We start from the raw sequence: 16,987 nt of genomic DNA, 5'->3' as shown, positions 1-16,987 counted from the left end.
TGCAGATGGAGCATGGGGACAGAGGCTGTGGGACTGGGGGGGTGACCTGTGCCAGCACGAGGTCCCCATGTCTGGGGTGTCCTTAGTGTCCCCATGTCCTGCCTGAGATGGGGTGACTGCAGTTCCCCAATCTCCGAGACATCTGTGCCACACCAGTGTCCCCATGGGGACAGTTCAGGGACAGCCCCCACACCCTGTGCCCCCATACCTGTCTCCATGGGGCCACCCCACCCAGCCCTGTCCCTTCTCCCTTCCAGCCCAGACCCTCGGCCTCGCTGGTGAGTCCTCGGCAGATGCCATGTCCCCACCCCGCTGTCCCCAGCCCCGTGGTGGCCCTGGCAGGCTGGTGTCCCCTGTCACCCGCAGGTGCCCAGACCACCCAGCTCCTGGTGGATCCCCCCTGGAGGCCGGAGGTGCCGTGGGACCGGGTGACACTGACCTGCCAGGGCTCGGGGACTGCTGGTGACACCACCTGGTACATGGATTGGCAGAGCTGGTGGCCGAACGGACCTGAAAATGTCAGTGTCACCTATTCTGGCACCTACCGCTGTTACAGACGTGGCAGTGGGCTCAGCCCCCCTGTGACAGTCTCAAATGGTGAGGGGGCTTTGGGTGTCCCCAGCGTGGCACCTGTGGGACCCCGAGGGCTCTGGGTGGGCCCCGCTCCATGGGTCACCTCCTGGTCTGACCAGAGCTCGTCCCCTGCACACGGGGACACCCCAGAGCATTCCAGTGCAGGGGGACCCTGTTTGTGGAATTGGGGACTCCTGGTGCTCTGGCTGTTACCCAATGGTGGGTCCCCATGAAAATGGGACCCCTGTGGTGTGACAGGACCCTCGTGTCCCCCAGACTGGCTCGTGCTACAGGTGCCGGTGCAGATGCAGCTGTAGCGGGGGACACAGTGACACTGCACTGCCGATGGCGGCAGGGCCTGTCAGTCACCGAGGTGTGATTCTACCGTGGGGATGAGGAGGTGAGGATGTCCCTCAATGGCACCGAGCTGTCCCTGTCCCCTCTGCAGCTGAGCCACAGTGGCCGCTACCGCTGCGGGGGCCGGGTGTCCTCTGACGTATCATCAGAGTTGCAGGAGTCGGCGCCACTGACAGTGACAGTGCACGGTGACCCTCCCCGGGTCCCCTGGTTGGGGACACTCTGCCCCGTCTGGGGACCCCCAGCCCTGCCTGCAGTCCCCCATTACTGCCCAGACCCCCCATCCCTGCCACGGGTCCCTCATCCATCCCCGGGTCTCTCACAGGGCTGTCAGATCAGTGGTGGCCACACTTGTATCAGCAGGTTCCGAGCACTCAGAACCAGCGCTGGCGGAGGCAGCCATGCGCCGCGCACCGCGCTTTTCCAGGGCCAGGTGCCTCTGGCGGCAGGGGCGGCCCGGCGGTGCAGAGGAGCCGTGGGGGCCGCCGTGGGTAGCGGCGAGCGGGGAGCGGGTTGCGGCGAACGGGGACCCGGCACAGGAACTCCCGGCAGTCACCAACCCAGCGGAACTGACCCAGTGGGATGGGATTCACCAGACCACAGGAGAGTTGTTTATTTCCTTTTGTTTTCCAGGGAGAAAGAATGGTCTGTTTTTCTCTTTTTTTCCTCTCGTTTCCTTTCTTTCCTTTTTTTCCCTTTCCTTTTCCTTCTGGCTGATTGGGAAGGTGGGCCTTGTCAGGTGAGCCTGTAGTTGGCTGGTTGGGAAGGCGGGCCTTGTTCAGAGGGCCTGTGATTGGCTGGTTGGGAAGGCAGGTTTTGTTGGGAAGTGCTGTGGTTGGCTAGTTGGGAAGGTGGGTCTTGTGGAGAAGATTGTGATTGGCTGGTTGGGAAGGCCTGTGGTTGGCTGGTTGGGAAGGTGTGTTTTTTCAGGAGACCTGTGACTGGCTGTCAGAAGAGGACTGGGAGCAAATAGAGAATCCCCAAGGAGAAAAGAAGGAATTGAAGAGATATCAACACACATACCCCCCAAACAGCCCCCTGGGCAGTAGCCAAACCCAGTGGAGATGTAACCTGAACACCAGGAGTGAAAATAAGGTGTTGGGGCTTGGTTTCTTTTTCTTTCATTTTCTTTCCTTGTTACCTGTGAGACTTTTTCTCCCATTGAGTTGCTAAGAAGCACTGATGGCTGCGTGCTTGAGATGGCAGGGATGGGAAAACTCTCGGCAGGGATGGGAAACTCTCATTCACTCGATCTGCGCCTTTGGATGGTGACGGTGGAGCGGCTGCTTGGGGAAAGGAATTCACTGCTGCTGCAGATGCCCGGCTCAGTCCTGTTTCTTCTGGTGTGGGGTGAGCCTCTGCTCCTGGGAGCAGCCATGGAACTGGGATCTTGTTATTGCCTGCCTCACTAAAAGTAGGGCCTGTCGCTGTGCTGGCAGCAGGGTGGCTGTTGTCCCTCCTCCTGCTGTTTCTTCAGCACTGCTCTGAGTCTTTTCACTACTCTGTAGCCCACAACCCCTGCCTGCTGAGACATCCTGCATCTTCAGCCACAGCTTGGGAGTTCCTGATCCATCCCTTCCATTCCTTCAGCCTCAGCTCTGGAGTTTCTGATCTATCCCTTCCATCCCTTCCCATCTGGGACAGAGCCACCATGACTGTGCGCTCCCTGAGCCCACCCCAAGCGCCCCCTGCAGCCGCAGAGGGATCACCTGCCCCGCCCACCGGAAGCCACCAGCGCCCCTGCTGGCTGTGCCCGGAACTGCACCAAAAGGGAAAGTGCCGCGCTCAGGGAAGCTGTTACGGGCTTCCTGGTTCTGTTTATTATTAATGCTGTGGTTGTTGCTGGTTGTTTGCCTTGTTATACATACCAGTAAAGATCTGTTATCCCTATCCCCATATCTTTGCCTGAGAGCTCCTTAATTTTTCATAATTATGATAACTAGGAGGGAGGAGGTTTGCATTCCCCATTCCAAGGGACGCCCTGCTCTCCCCAGAAGACACCTGTCTTTCAAACTAAGACATACTGGCAGCCAAAAATTGACGAATTCTGTTCCTAAAGCCTGACAGAGCTGAGCAAAGAAAAACATTTGTGTCCGTTTAACCAAAAAGCTGCATTTTTGTTCCAGGAGCAGGAAACCAGGTCCTGTGCTGTGGCCCTGGTTGGTGCCTGAGGTGTTTTGGTTTCTTGAAATTCCTTTCCCAGGGAATTTTCTGTAAACAAGAGACATGTTTTGGTAAGGGCAAATTGTTTGCGTTTCTTTCCCTAGGAGGGACTTCTTCTTGACGTCCCTCTACTCTGACCAATGTGATTGAGGAGGTTTGTCTTTGTTTCATGAATCCAATTGGTCTCTGTAGAATAGCATGAGAAGGGAGACACATCCCAAGAATGAAGGAGTAATTTTCGGCCTTCTCAAGTCAGAGTCTTTGTGTTGTTCTGGTGCACAACAGCGTCACTGTGCTCCTTTGGAAATGGGATGGGCAATGGTAAGCCACGTAGTGTACTGGGAACATTGGGAAGGGGATTGCAGGGCCACGGGGAGCATGGGGGTTGAGAGGACTCAATCTGATTTTCATTTCTGTCTCAACACACGCTATACATGAGCAAATAAAAGCAGTTAACCGTGACACAAAAGCAGCAATTTTGCTTTGGGTCTCTTGGGGGGATCAGGGGCTTGCTTGGAGGTTCAGCTTGGTCCTCCTCTCTGCCTCGCCTTTTCCTCCCGGTGGTCCTTCTCTGTCTGCAGCCGTTCTTCCCTGCTTTGCTGCTTCTGCGAGGCAGCTCATTCCTGTGACGACCTGGTGCTCTACCGCTTCCCCAACTTGGTGCTCCTCTGCTTCCCCAACACGGTGCTCCACAGCTTCCCCAGCGGAGCAGAGGCTGCCTGCACACACCTGCCATCTCTGCCATTTTGCCCGTGTTCCCCGCAGCAACGAGCCTGCTGCACCCCAGAACCTGCCTGTAGCAGCCAGCCCAAAGCCACCAGTGCCACAGCACTAGCCCACAGCCAGCACACAGCCATGACTCAGCGTTGCCAGAGACACGCAGGTGCCGCCACTTGGAAATCCCACCCAGCCACTGACAAAAGCCACGAGGGCTCACCACACACACACTCCATCGGCCGAGCTGATGCCAAAAGTGCGCCCGGGGTTCTTGTGGTAATGCTGTCCCTGTCTTCTGTTTCTCTCTCTGTCTCTTTCCCTCTCTATTCTCTCTTCTATCTCCCTCCCATAAGAACACTTAGCCTCCTTTATCAATAAACAGTTCTCAGATATAATATTGCCGCATTTGTGCTTCATTTTAATCCGAGAAATCGATCAGAAAGAATCCGCCCCGACTGCCCCTTTTACAGTGAGATGGGACAGGGAGAGTGGGAGGGGGAATGTGGAACCCCTGGGTGTGCTGCCAGCACTGTGGGGAGAGAATGGGGAAGCCACTGAGGGTACTTGGAGCATTTGGATGGGGGTTGGGGAGGGGATGGGGGAGCCCCTGGGGGCACTGGGAGAGGAAATGAGGAGCACAGTTTGCCCTGTGTAGCCTCCCCCTGACCCATGACCACCTCCCTTGGAAGGATGGGCAACCACAGGAGCCATGGAGGGAGCACCTCCAGTGCCACCCAGTGCCTCCCGCTACCCAGAGTGTCATGACGGTTGATGTAGAGTGTCATAGATGTCACTGGGCTCCCATGGTTGCCCGTGTGGCCCCTGCAGCTGCATGTAGGTCGCCTGAGGATCCTCCCTGGGGGATGCCAGGGGCTCCGGGGGGGCCCTGTGGGAAGAAGTGAGTGTGTGGAAGGGGATGAAAGGTTCTGGTGGTTTGGGTAAAAGATGCATCATGCCTGGAGCCTGCACTCACCTTTCCTGGTGCTTACTGGTATCTGCAAAGGAAAACTGAAGTGGTAACTTTGGAGTCCCAATAGGCCCCCATCCACCCACAGGAATCCTGAACGACCCCCAGGCCTTCAATTCTCCCCCAGGTCCCCCCAGTATCCCTGATGGCCCCCAGAACCCCTGATTCACCACAGTGCTCTGGACCACTTGAGATCCCAGAATCCAGAGCCTGGCAGGGAGGGGAACTTTCCAAATTCCCCCAGGATCACGGAGAGAAACCCCAACATGCCTGCAAGACCCTCCAACACCACCCCAAATCCTGGAGGATGCTGAGCAAAAGGCCTGAGCACTCAGCGCTGCCCAAGTCATTGACTGTTGGTGCCACCAATCACCCTCACATTCCAGGTGACCTCCCACCTCCCCAGGGCCCCTGTTGCCCCCATTGTCACCCACCCACGTTGTTCCACCGATGCCAGCCCACAGCTCCAACAATGAGCACGACCAAGGACAGGACGGAACAAGCAACCCCTGTGGCCAATGCTGGGGACAGAGGGGGACGCATTGGGGACACTCTGAACCCTGGAGGTCCTGAACACCCCGGTGACCCCGTGTGACGCCACCTCTGCTCCAGTGTCCACGTGGTGTCACCTCCAGGGCCAGCTCGGGGCTGAGTGCCCGGAACATGCGGTGCCCGTCCTGTCCCAGCTGGTTGGTGGCCACGCACTGGTAGGTGCCTGAATGTCCCACATCGACGTCCCCAAGCTCCAGGACGGGACCCCGGGCCACCTCCTGGCCATTGTGCAGCCAGGTGAAGGTGACAGGGGCTGAGTCCACCTGCACCGAGCAGCGCAGGGTCACGGGGTCACCTGCGTGCACCTGGTGTGACAGGGGACCGGGGGTGATGGTGGCATTGGCCACGGGCACTGTAGGGACAGAGACAAGGCTGATGCTGGGGGGAGGGGCTGGCAGCCAGCAAGAGGGACAGAAACAGGGGAATGATCGTGTCCTGGAGGATGCTGTAGGTGGTGTCACTCCCAGTCTGAGGGTTCTGCTCACCCACGACGGTGACGTTCACACGGACACTCTCGGCCACACTGTCCCCATCGCAGACCCGGCAGTGATAGTGGCCACTGTCATTGTCCCCAATGTGTCACAGCTCCAGGGGAGGGCTGGTGCCCAACAGTGTCCCCAAGCCCCCCCGGTGCCAAATGAAGGACAGGGGACCTGTCCCCACGGCCACCGCACAGCTCAGCACCAAGTGGTCCCCCAGTGCCACCTGTCCCCCGGGGGGCTGCACTGACATGGACACCCCTGAGACAGGGACCCCTGTGGGAGGGGGCAACAGCAGGTGACAGTGAGGGACACGGGGGGAATGAAGAGAGGCAGGGGGACCCCAGTGAGAAAGAGGGGGTTCAGAGCTGGGGGGGGCTTGAAAAGGACCCCAAGGAAGGATGGGGGGTTTGGGGAGGGGACACCTGGAGAGGGATGGGGGGACCCCAGGGAGGGTGTGGGGACCCAGAGAGGGGATGGTGGGACCTGGGGACCGTGGGGGCAGAGCAGGGAGGAGTGGGGTTGACTCAGAGACGGGCAAAGCGACCCAGTGAGGGATGGGGGGATGAGGAGGGGGACTCAAGCAGTGATGGGGGACATAGAAAACGTTTACAGGAAAGATGGGGGTGCCCACGTAGGGCTGGGGGATCCTGTGAGAGACCCGGGAATGGATGAGGGACCCGAGGCAGGGATGGGAGATCTGGGCAGTAATGGGGGTCTGCAGGCAGGGATGGGGGTCCACAAACGGGGCAGAGTGCCCCAACCACGGGACCCGGGGGGCTGTGGGGGTGAAGCTCACGGTGCACTGTCACTGTCACCGTCACCGGTGCCGACTCCCGCCACTCCCATGACTGTGATACGCAGGAGTGCATCTGGCCCCCGCAGCGGTAGCGGCCACTGTGGCTCAGCTGCTGACGGGACAGGGACAGCTCGGTGCCATTGAGGGACATCCTCACCTCCTCGTTCCCACGGTAGAATCGCACCCCGGTGACCGACAGGTCCTGCCGCCATCGGCAGCGCAGTGTCACCGTGTCCCCCTCCAGCAGCAGCCGCGCTGGCACCTGCAGCACCAGCCAATCTGGGGGACACGGGGGTCCTGTCACACCACAGGGGTCCCGTTTGTGCGGGGAGCCCCCATTGGGTCACAGCCAGAGCACCAGGGGTCTCCAATTCCACAAACAGTGTCCCCCCGCAGACTGGGATGCTCTGGGATGTCCCCGTGTGCAGGGGATGGGCTCTGGTCACTCCAGGAGGTGACCCATGGAGCGGAGCCCACCCAGAGCCCTCGGGGTCTCACAGGTTCCCGGCTGGAGACCCTGAAACCCCCCTTACCATTTAAGACTGTCACGGGGGGGCTGAGCCCACTGCCACGTCTGTAACAGCGGTAGGTGCCACTCTTTGTGACATTGAAGTGGCCGAGTCCCTCCTGCCGCCAGCTCCACTCATCCATGTACCAGGTGATGTCACCGGCTGTCCCCGACCCCTGACAGGTCAGTGTCACCCGGTCCCACAGCACTGCCAGAATCCAGGGAGGCTCCACCAGGAGCTGGGTGGTCTGGGCACCTGCAGGTGACAGGGGACACCAGCCTGCCAGGGCCACCATGGGGCTGGGGACAGTGGGGTGGGGACATGGCATCCCCTGGGGACTCACCAGCGAGTTCGAGGGTCTGGGCTGGAAGGGAGAAGGGACAGGGCTGGGTGGGGGTGGCACCATGGGGAGACAGGTGACGGGCCACCGGGTGTGAAGCTGTCCCTGAACTGTCAGCGGGGGGACACTGGTGTGGCATAGATATCTCGAAGATCGGGGAACTGCAGCCACCCCATCTCAGGCAGGACATGGGGACACTAAGGACACCCCAGACATGGGGAGCCCGTTCTGGCACAGGTCACTCCCCCAGTCCCATGGCCTCTGTCCCCATGGCCCATCTGCATGGTGCTTGTCCCCTTGTCCCTGTCCCTGCATCCCTGTTTCCCTGTCCCTGTCCTCACAGCCGCACCAGCCCCATAATTCCTCTCCCCACATTCTGGCCCCTCCAGTCCTGTCCCCCTTCTCCTGCCCCACCGGCATCCCACAACACTGATTACCTAATTGCACTGGCTTTGCTGGCCTTGGGGACCTCAGGGGACCCCACAGCCCCCATGTGCCCCCTCCCCACCGGTCTCTGCCTCACCAGGGTCCATCCCCGGGGTGTCAGGCTCGTGTCCGGGGCACTCACCCCACAGGAGCAGCGCCACCTTCCCAGCCATCTCCGTGTCCCTGGCCATCCAGGCTGGCGGTCGCACACTGGCAGTGGCGGCTGTCCCCTGGGTGGTGGCTCTTCGGCCAGTATGGAAGGAAGGGTGGTCAGGTCTCATCCTCATGCGTAGGTGGCACCTGGTGGGGGCAGGGTGGCCACAAACTGGGGACAGGATGTGGGCAGGCAGGGACAAGGCTGGGTGGCACATGGTGGGACATGGGGCTCTCAGAAGTGGGGGGCTCAGGGGTTTGCGGAGCCAGGGATGGGTGTCCAGGGGAATGGGGGGTCCCAGGGATGGGGGGACTCAGGGCTGGGAGTCCCAGAAGAATGTTGGCTCCAGGGATTTGGGGGTCATAGGATGGGGGTCCCAGGGATGAGGGTGCCGGGGGAATGGGGGATTATGTGGGAATGTGAGGGTCCTGGGAGAAACAAATCCATGGGTGAAGAGGGATTGTAGGGGATGGAATTTGGGGGAGACTGTTCCTTGGGAATGGGGGTCCTGGGCCATGGAGATATTGGAGAATGGCAGTCCTGGGATGGGGGTCCCAGGGAGGTGGAACATAAAGAATGGGGGTCTGTTGGTTGGGTTCCCAAAGGAATGGGGGTCCAGGGATGCGCACTGGCTGGTTGGGTCCATGGATTGCAGCTCCTTTCCTGGCTACCTCAGATCTTGGGGTGACCCAGAGCCACGCAGAGCCCACTCAAGGTGCTGGTGACCTGGGGATCACCACAGGCAGATTCCGAGGGGCTCTGGGTCGCTGTCTCCCCAGCCCCCCAGGAGCTTTTTCATCTCTTCTTTTCCATTTCCTTCTTTTCTCCCACAGTTTCACACCTCTCAGTTGCATGGCTTGATGATTCAGGGGAGCACCTGAGCAAGGAACATGTTGAGGCGACTCTGGGGAAGAGGAAAAGTGGGTTCTGGGCCAGCAGGAGGAGATATGGGGGCTGTGGCGGATGGGGGTATCCAGCGTTGCCCCCCCCCCAACACTTTCTCTCTCCTGCAGCAGAAGGAAGATGCCGTTTGTGCAGAGGGAAGAGTTCTATTCTGGGGTCATCCAGGAGGGTTGTGTCCTGTTCAGGGGTTCCTTGTTCTGGGAGTGAAACATCCTGGGGGGATCCTGTCCTGGGGGGGACACATGCTGGCCAATGGGGTCCTGTCCTGGGGGATGGCAGCTCCAGGCGGGGTCCAGACTTCTCCATTCTCACTCATCCCCTGCAGGATGTGAGCCGGCAAGAGCAGCTCGGGAATGGAGCCCCAGGCAGGAAGGAGCTCCCCAACTCCTCCTCCTTGAAGCCAGTGACCATCCAAGTGCGGGGCCCAGCCATGGCCCAGCCCCAGTGCACAGGGATGGGCATTGGCCAGCCCTGCTCTGGCCAGCCCCAGGTGGCAGCCACGACCTGAGGCTCCCCCCGCCCCCTTGGCTTTGATTCTGGCAGCTTGAGAGCTGCTGCAAAGGTGACAATTCTGTGGCAGGAAAAGGCCTGGCTGTGGTTTGCTGGGCCCTGCAAGAAGCACAAAAGCCAATGGGAGCCCAAGCAGTGGCTCTGCGAGGGCCTTGGATGGTTTTCAGAGCAGGGCTGGCTGCAAACCCTCCTGCAGGGGCAGCTGTGAGGGAAGCAGTCCGGAAATGCAGCAATTGATCATTTTGTCCCTCTCAGAAAGGGGCTGAGAGAGCCCCAGAAGTTCTGCAAATCCCACACCCATCTGCTCAACAACCTGACCAGGACCCTCCTTCCTGAACAAAACCTGCAGCCCTTTGGAACCTCCCAGAAAGAATGTTTGTGTTCTGGATGTGGACACCAGAAGAGGGAAAAGTGTGGAAATACTGAGCAGGGGCTCCAGCCGTGGATCTGGGGAACAGGGGTGTCCCAGCAGGAGCAGGGAGTGCCCAGGCAGGGGAATTCAGGGCAGGGTGGAGTGCATTTCCCAGGGAAGCAGACCCTGTGGGGCACACGGGCATTTCCACGGATTCCTGTGCTCTGTTCCAAGGATGGACAGAGTTTCTCCCCTGTTGGGAGCTGAAGCCATGGGAAGTAAATCAAGTTTCAGGGTGGGAAGGAGGAAAATGGGCAGAGTTCCTAAATGTGGCCCAACCAAAGCCTTCCCTGTGGGCTGGGTTTCTGCCAGCAGGCCGGGAACAATCCCATGGACCTGCTGGACACTCAGGGAGATTCCACACTCTGTGTTATCCACAAGGAAACGCTGCTGTGGGATGCACCAATGGGCTCCTAAAGGGAACCAGAAAGTCTCATTTCTCTGTGATGTGCTTGCGTTTTTATGGTCAGTGACTAGTTGGGAGGGCAATGATTAAAAGGATTCTATCGATCAGACCATTTTCTACTTTGTTAGTTTGATTTTTGCTGAGTTTATTTTTTCTTGGGAAAAAATGTGATTTGGGAAAATATTTTTGCCTTTATTTCATGGTTGTATAATTTTGTCTCAACCAATTGGGCAACAGGGAATACAAGCAAATTTCGCCTGGCATTTACCATCATCAGGGCAAGATTCCACTAGATGCCCCCTTAAGTTTGGGCAGCGCAGAGATCACAGGGCCCCACTGGGGCCGGAGGGAATGCTCAGGGTTCCCCCCAGGACAGAGGCCCCCAGGATGTGCCACCTCTGGGACAGGAATCCCCAAGGACATGGCACCCCCAGAATGAGGAACCCTCTGGGACAAGACCCTGGGACACGACCCAGGTGTCACCACAGCAGAGGAGCCCTTTTCCCTCAGGGCAGGACCCCTCTGGATGTGTCCCCCAGGACAGAACCCACGGCCTCAGCTCAGCATAAACGGCCTCTTCCTTCTGCTGCAGGAAAGAGAAAGTGAAAATCTTTCATCCCCCACAGCCCCCAAACACTGCCTGCACCCTCCAGCTCCCTTGGCCCCTTCCTGGGATCCCCCCACCGTTACCTGCTCAGGTGTTCCCTGGGATGGCTGAGCCAGGAAATGAAGGGATGGGAAAAGCCCAGGGGTGTGTGGGGCACAGACCCAGAGCCTCCACCCTGGGGTGCCCCCCTGGCCATGAGCACACTGTGGGGGCTGTGCTGGGCTCTGAGTCACCCCAAAATCTGAGGCACCCAGGGCAGGAGCTGAGACCCCCGTGCCCACCCAGCCACTGCCCATCCCTGGGACCCCCATTCCCCTGGGAACCCAACCATGGGACCCCCATTCCCTTGGTCTCTGCTCCCTGGGACCCCCATCGCAGCACTTCCATTGCACAGGACCACCATTGCCTTGATCCCATCCCATGGAATGCTTCTCCTTACTCTCAGAACCCCAATTCCCAGGGACCCCCTTTTCTCCCCTGGACCCCCAACCCTGGGACCCATATTCCATGACCCAAAACCCCTGGGGAAAAATTTTCCTGCAGGACCCCCATCCGTGAATCCCCCGAGACATGGAGACCCCAATTCCCCTGGACCCCCATTCTCCTGGACACCCGGCCTTGGTTCCCCACATCCCCTGAGGTCCCCACTCCTGGGAACAGCATCCCCCGACTGAGCCCCCAGACTATCCCATAATGTCCCCAGCCTGTCCCCTGCTGTGTCTCCACCCATCCCCCACCAAGGGCCACCTACACGTGGGGACGAGGTGTGATCTTTCTTCCTTCCTCCTCATCCGAAGAGCCGCCACCCAGGGGACCAGTGGCCACAGCAGCGAGTGACAGCCAGTGCACATGGCCGGGGACACGGGGATGGCCGGGAAGGTGGCGCTGCTCCTGTGGGGTGAGTGCCCCGGGCACGGGCCTGACACCCCGGGGATGGGCCCTGGTGAGGCAGAGACCGGTGGGGAGGGGGCACAGGGGGGCTGTGGGGTCCCCTGAGCTCCTCAAGGCCGGGACAAAGGAACCAGGATGCAGGGACAGGGACAAGAGTCACGCACGTACCATGCAGATGGGCCAGCAGGACTGGTGCCATGGGAAAGGGATCACAGACGTGGGGCCATGGGGGTGTGGCTGTCGGGACAGGTGCTGTGAGGATTGCGGTGGTGACCTGTGCAAGCATGGGGGGTCCACAGTGTCCCCATGTCCTGCCTCAGCCCAGGATGACTGAGGTGTCTCTGTCAGCAAAACCTCTGTGCTGCACCAGTGTTACCCTTGGGGAGAGTTTGGGGACAGACATCACACCATGTCCCCCCAAATGGTGCTGTCCCTCCAGTGCCACCACCGCCCTGATCCCTTCCCTTCTCCCTTCCAGCCCACACCCTCGGCCTCGCTGGTGAGTCCTTGGCAGATGCCATGTCCCCACCCCACTGTCCCCAGCCCCGTGGTGACCCTGGCAGGCTGGTGTCCCCGGCAGGCTGGGGTCCCCTGTCACCTGCAGGTGCCCAGACCACCCAGCTCCTGGTGGAGCCCCCCTGGACACCGGCGGTGCTGTGGGACCGGGTGACACTGACCTGCGAGGGCTCAGGGACTGCTGGTGCCACCACCTGGTACAAGGACAGGCAGCGCTGGGGGCAGGTGTTCTGGGAGAACTTCGTTGTCACTGAGAGTGGCACCTACACATGTGACAGACCCGGCAGTGGGCTCAGCCCCCCCATGATGGTCTTAAATGGTGAGGGGGGATCTTAAATGATATGGGTTCTTCCCTGAGAGGTCTGGGGGGCTCACTTACAAGGATTGCCTCACACCTGTCGTGTGGCAAGAGCCTGTCCCCTGCACTCAGGGACATCCCATTGTATCCCAGGGTGATGGGACACCCATGGTTACACGTGTGCCGTGGGGTTGCTCCTGGTGCCCCTGAGATCCTCCCATGCCATGGAGACTCCTCCCAGATGTCCCCGGTGCCATGGGTGCCCACCTTGGACCTGTCTGGTGCATCTCAGTTCAATGGGACTCTCCTGTCCCACAGACCAGCTGGTGCTGCAGGTGCCAACACAGACAGTGCTGGAGGGGGACACGGTGACACTGCACTGCCGGGTCAGGCCAGACACATCGGTCAGCAGGGTGCAGTTTTACAAGGACAAGAAGGATCTGGGGATGTTCCTCAGGGGGACCGAGCTGTCCCTGTCCCCTCTCCAGCAGAACCACAGCGGCCGCTACCACTGTGAGGGTTTGGTGAGCTTGTGGCCATTATCATCATCTCCAGTGACAGTGGCAGTACACGGTGAGCGCACCCACGGCTGGAATTCCAGTATCCTGAAACCTCCAAAGCCACATCCCAGGGGACTCAGAATCAGTCCTTCCCTCATCTCCTTCCCAGAGCTCTTCACGGTGCCGGTGCTGGAGGGTCCCCCCGAGCCCATCGAGGGGTCCCCCCTCAATCTCAGCTGCCTCAGCACCACCAGCCCCCTGCGGCCCCCAGCCCACCTCCTGCACCTCTTCTACCGGGACGGGCAGTTGGTGGGGGGCCCGCAGGTGTCCCCGCAGCTCCTGGTGCCCGCCGTGGGGTCTCCTACTCGGGGAATTACAGCTGCCATGTGCGCTCCGAGGGGGAGGCCGTGCAGAAGAGCAGCGCCCTGCTCCACGTCACGGTGCACAGTGAATGCAGGGATGGGCACGGGGAGCCCCCACAGCCTCCTCGTGTCCCCTGCCATGCCTCGGGACCCCCATTCCTGCTTGGACCCCCCATGCCTGTCGGAGGACATGCATCCTTTCCCAACTCCCTCGCCAAGTGCGCCAGCCCTTCCTGGGTACCCCCATCTTTCTGATGAAATTTTTCCACGTCCTTGTATCACTGCTCAGGTCCCCCTCCATGTCCCTCCATCCCTCTCTGGGTCCCTTCACCCATTCCTGGTTCATCCCCACTCTCCTCTGATCTCCCCTCATGGTCCCCAGGTCCCACCATACCCTCCCTGTGGTGCCCCCTCAGCCCGTTCCAGCTGTCCCCTCCCTGAACTCCCCACCATTTCTTGGGTTTTTTTCCAAGCCCCCCATCAGCTCTGGGCCCTCTCTTCCTCACTGGGGTCCCCCTGCCCCTCGAAAAATCCACCCGTGTCCCTCACTGTCCCCTGGTTTCACTCCCTCCCGCAGGGGTCCCGCTCTCGGGAGTGTTCATGTCAGCGCAGCCCCCCGGGGGACAGGTGGCACTGGGTGACCGCCTGGTGCTGAGCTGTGCCGTAGCTGCAGGGACAGGCCCCCTGTCCTTCACCTGGCACCGGGGGGACTTGGGGACACCGCTGGGCACCGGCCCCTGCCTGGAGCTGCAGCATGTTGAGGACAATGTCAGCGGCCAATACCAGTGCCGGGTCAGTGATGGAGACAGTGTGGCTGAGAGTGTTCCCCTGAATGTCACCGTCGTGGGTGAGTGTGACCCTCAGGCTGGGGGTGGCCTCACCCACAGCATGCTCCAGGAAACTCTCATCCCCGTGTCCCTGTCCCTCTTGCTGGCTGCCAGCCATTCCCCCATCCTCAGACCCATCTCTGTGTCGCCACAGTGCCCGTGGCCAATGCCACCATCACCCCCGGTCCCCTGACACACCATGTGCACGCAGGTGACCCCGTGACCCTGCGCTGCTCGGTGCAGGTGGGCTCAGCTCCTGTCAACTTCACCTGGCTGCACAATGGCCAGGAGGTGGCCCGGGGTCCCATCCTGGAGCTTGGGAACATCAGTGTGGGACATTCGGGCACCTACCAGTGCGTGGCCACCAACCAGCTGGGACAGGACGGGCACCGCGTGTTCCGGGCACTCAGCGCTGAGCTGGCCCTGGAGGTGACACCACGTGGACAGTGGAGCAGAGGTGGGGTCACATGGGGTCATTGGGATTGCAGGACCCCCAAAACGACAGGTGACCCCACTGTGTCCCTTCTGTCCCCAGCAGTGGCCACAGGGGTTGGCGTGTCCCTCCTGTTCCTGGTCCTGCTCGTGGGTGCAGCTGCGGGCTGGCACCGGTGGAGCAACATAGGTGGGTGACAATGGGGGCAACGGGGGCCCTAGGGAGGTGGGAGGCCACCTGGAATGTGGGGGTGATGGGTGACACCCACAGCTCCTGGTTTGGGCAGTGCTGAGTGCTCAGGGTCCTCAAGGATTCTGGGTGTTGTTGGAGGGTCTTGCAGGGATGTTGGGGGTTCTCTCAGGGATCCTGGGGGAATTTGGAGGGTCCCCCTCCCTGCCAGGATTGGCTTCTTGGCACTCACAAGGTCCAGAGCACTTGGGTGGTTCAGGGGTTCTGGGGGCCATCAGGGATGCTCAGGGGTTCTGGGAGACTCTGAGGGCCCAGTAGGGTGCCAGGATTTCTGAGGGGGCCTTGGGGATCCCGCAGTTACCTTTCCCCTCTTTCCTTTCTAGAGTCCAGGAAGCAGCAGGAAAGGTGAATGTGGGCTCAAACCACACTGTCCCCTTTTACCCCAACCCCAAGACCTCCCATTCCCCCCCACACATCCCCTTTATCCCCGCAGGGCCCCCCCGGATCCCCCGGCCTCCCCAGAGGAGGGGGAGTTGCTGTACACCCACGTCGTGAGCACCAGGCAGACGGGGGGTGAGTACAGGGTGGGACACACACACAGGGACACGTCACCCATGAGTGTCACCCCCACCCAGATCCCACAGCCAGTGTCTCTCGCAGCGTCCCCCCGTGCCACCGCGCTCCAGGATCCCCAGGTGACCTACGCGGAGCTGCGGGGACCCCATGGGCGACAGCGGGAACTCAGTGACACCTACGGGAATGTGCTGTGACACTCGGGGCTCCAGTGGGCACTGGGGGGCTCTGGGGGAACTGGGGGGCAGTGGGGGACCCCACCCATGGGCAGTCACACATGTGTCCCCCCTCCTGCTCCCATGGGTGCTCAACATTCACGGGTAGATGAGCACAAGGGGGTGGTTACGTGTGAGGCTGCACAAGGCACCCAGAACTCCCCATGCCCCCAGAATGTCCAAGGGCTTCCCCACCCTCCTTCCACTACCACAACTGGCTTCCCATTCCACATCCAAGTGCTCCCAGCGCCCTCAGAGACTTCCCCATTCTCTCCTCACTGTGCTCCCAGTACCCTCAGGGGCTCCCTATTTCCCCTCCCAGTGCCTCTCCATTGCTCCCAGTAGATCCGGGTGTTTTCCATTCTGTCTCCCAGTACCCCTGTGCTCCCACTGGCTCTGCAATCCCCCTCTCAGCACTCTGAGAACACCCATGGACTCGTTTCCCTGTTATTTGGCCCAAAATGCAGCTTTTGGTTCAACTGGCAGAAATGGTGTTTCTTTGTTCAGTTCTGTCGGGCTTTAGGAATGGGATTCTCCAGTTCTGGGCTGACACTAGAACCAGGGGCTGCTGCCCCTCCCCTTGCCAGTAGAGGCACAAAAGGCAAATGTCCCAAAGGGCTGACAGAAAACAATTTCCTGCAAACAGCAATGACAGAACAAAACCAACAGCAGCAAGGTTCAGAATCCCTGAGGGTCAAAAAAGGAACAATTTCCAGGGAAAGCCCCTGAAAGGGGAAAACTCGGGATCCTTCCCCCAGATAGTTTCTTCCACCAGAGGAACCTGGCAGGGCCCTGGACCTTCATTGCTCTGATGGCCAAAGCAGCTTTCAGGAGGCTCTGGATTCTCTTCTCCCCTGTCCCAAACATGTCCTCTGCTGTGTTCCGCACACGATGATGTCTCAAAGGCCCTGTGGGTGTTCCCGAGCCTCCCCCTTTTCCAAGCCTGTCAGAATGAGTGAGTCCATGGCACAGGGTGGGTCTGAGTTTCCAGTCGGTTCCAGAGCTCTGGACATCCCTCCAGCTCAAGGCAAACTGTGACCTGCCCTCTGCTGCCAAAAAGATGTATCCTGCTGTAAAGGTGTCTGCCAAGGCAGGCTGGAACCTGCCTTGGAATGGAAAATTTGACCACCTTCCCTCCAAAGTATTATCATTTTGAAGTTAAGGGGCTTCCAGGCAAAGACATGGGAAGAGGAATAACAGTTCTTCACTAGAATATCTATAACAAGACAAACAAACAACACCGCCACCAACAACAAACAAAAGCACAAACCCAGTCCCAGCCCTCTCGGGGCTGCAGGCACTTCCCCTG

At 59.9% G+C, this 16,987-nt stretch overlaps 2 protein-coding genes and 1 long non-coding RNA gene across 5 annotated transcripts; 2 read left to right on the top strand and 1 right to left on the bottom strand.

The window, feature by feature from the left end:
• Positions 1 to 1,384: 1,384 nt before the first annotated feature.
• LOC136303053 (uncharacterized) lies at positions 1,385 to 4,184 on the top strand. Of its 3 annotated transcripts, XR_010724155.1 has the most exons (5): positions 1,385 to 2,025; positions 2,158 to 2,280; positions 2,439 to 3,164; positions 3,286 to 3,414; positions 3,859 to 4,184. It is a non-coding gene; the product is annotated as an uncharacterized lncRNA (long non-coding RNA). The 3 variants fall into 3 exon arrangements; XR_010724154.1 differs by having other exon boundaries at positions 1,385 to 2,280; positions 3,291 to 3,414; XR_010724153.1 differs by having other exon boundaries at positions 1,385 to 2,280.
• Positions 4,185 to 4,889: 705 nt separating this feature from the next.
• Positions 4,890 to 8,055, bottom strand: LOC136302891 (low affinity immunoglobulin gamma Fc region receptor III-like). Its single transcript, XM_066206480.1, has 6 exons — positions 8,025 to 8,055; positions 7,460 to 7,480; positions 7,141 to 7,371; positions 6,608 to 6,886; positions 5,407 to 5,681; positions 4,890 to 4,919 (listed from the first exon to the last, which is right to left on the bottom strand). Exons 1-6 carry the CDS (start codon positions 8,053 to 8,055, stop codon positions 4,890 to 4,892), a joined length of 867 nt encoding a protein of 288 aa, XP_066062577.1.
• A 3,668-nt stretch (positions 8,056 to 11,723) lies between these two features.
• LOC136303051 (Fc receptor-like protein 4) lies at positions 11,724 to 16,156 on the top strand. Its single transcript, XM_066206641.1, is given in 10 exon segments — positions 11,724 to 11,772; positions 12,244 to 12,600; positions 12,898 to 13,152; positions 13,249 to 13,428; positions 13,431 to 13,526; positions 14,423 to 14,725; positions 14,804 to 14,890; positions 15,274 to 15,295; positions 15,384 to 15,463; positions 15,551 to 16,156. Coding segments are annotated over 10 exon segments (1,539 nt in total). The 3' UTR covers positions 15,661 to 16,156.
• Positions 16,157 to 16,987: the final 831 nt, after the last annotated feature.

Source organism: Chamaea fasciata, unplaced genomic scaffold (assembly GCF_029207755.1).
Source record: "Chamaea fasciata isolate MVZ Bird 193981 ecotype frontalis unplaced genomic scaffold, bChaFas1.0.hap1 SCAF_31, whole genome shotgun sequence".
NCBI lineage: Eukaryota > Metazoa > Chordata > Aves > Passeriformes > Sylviidae > Chamaea > Chamaea fasciata.
This window is presented reverse-complemented; position numbering and strand designations above follow the sequence as displayed.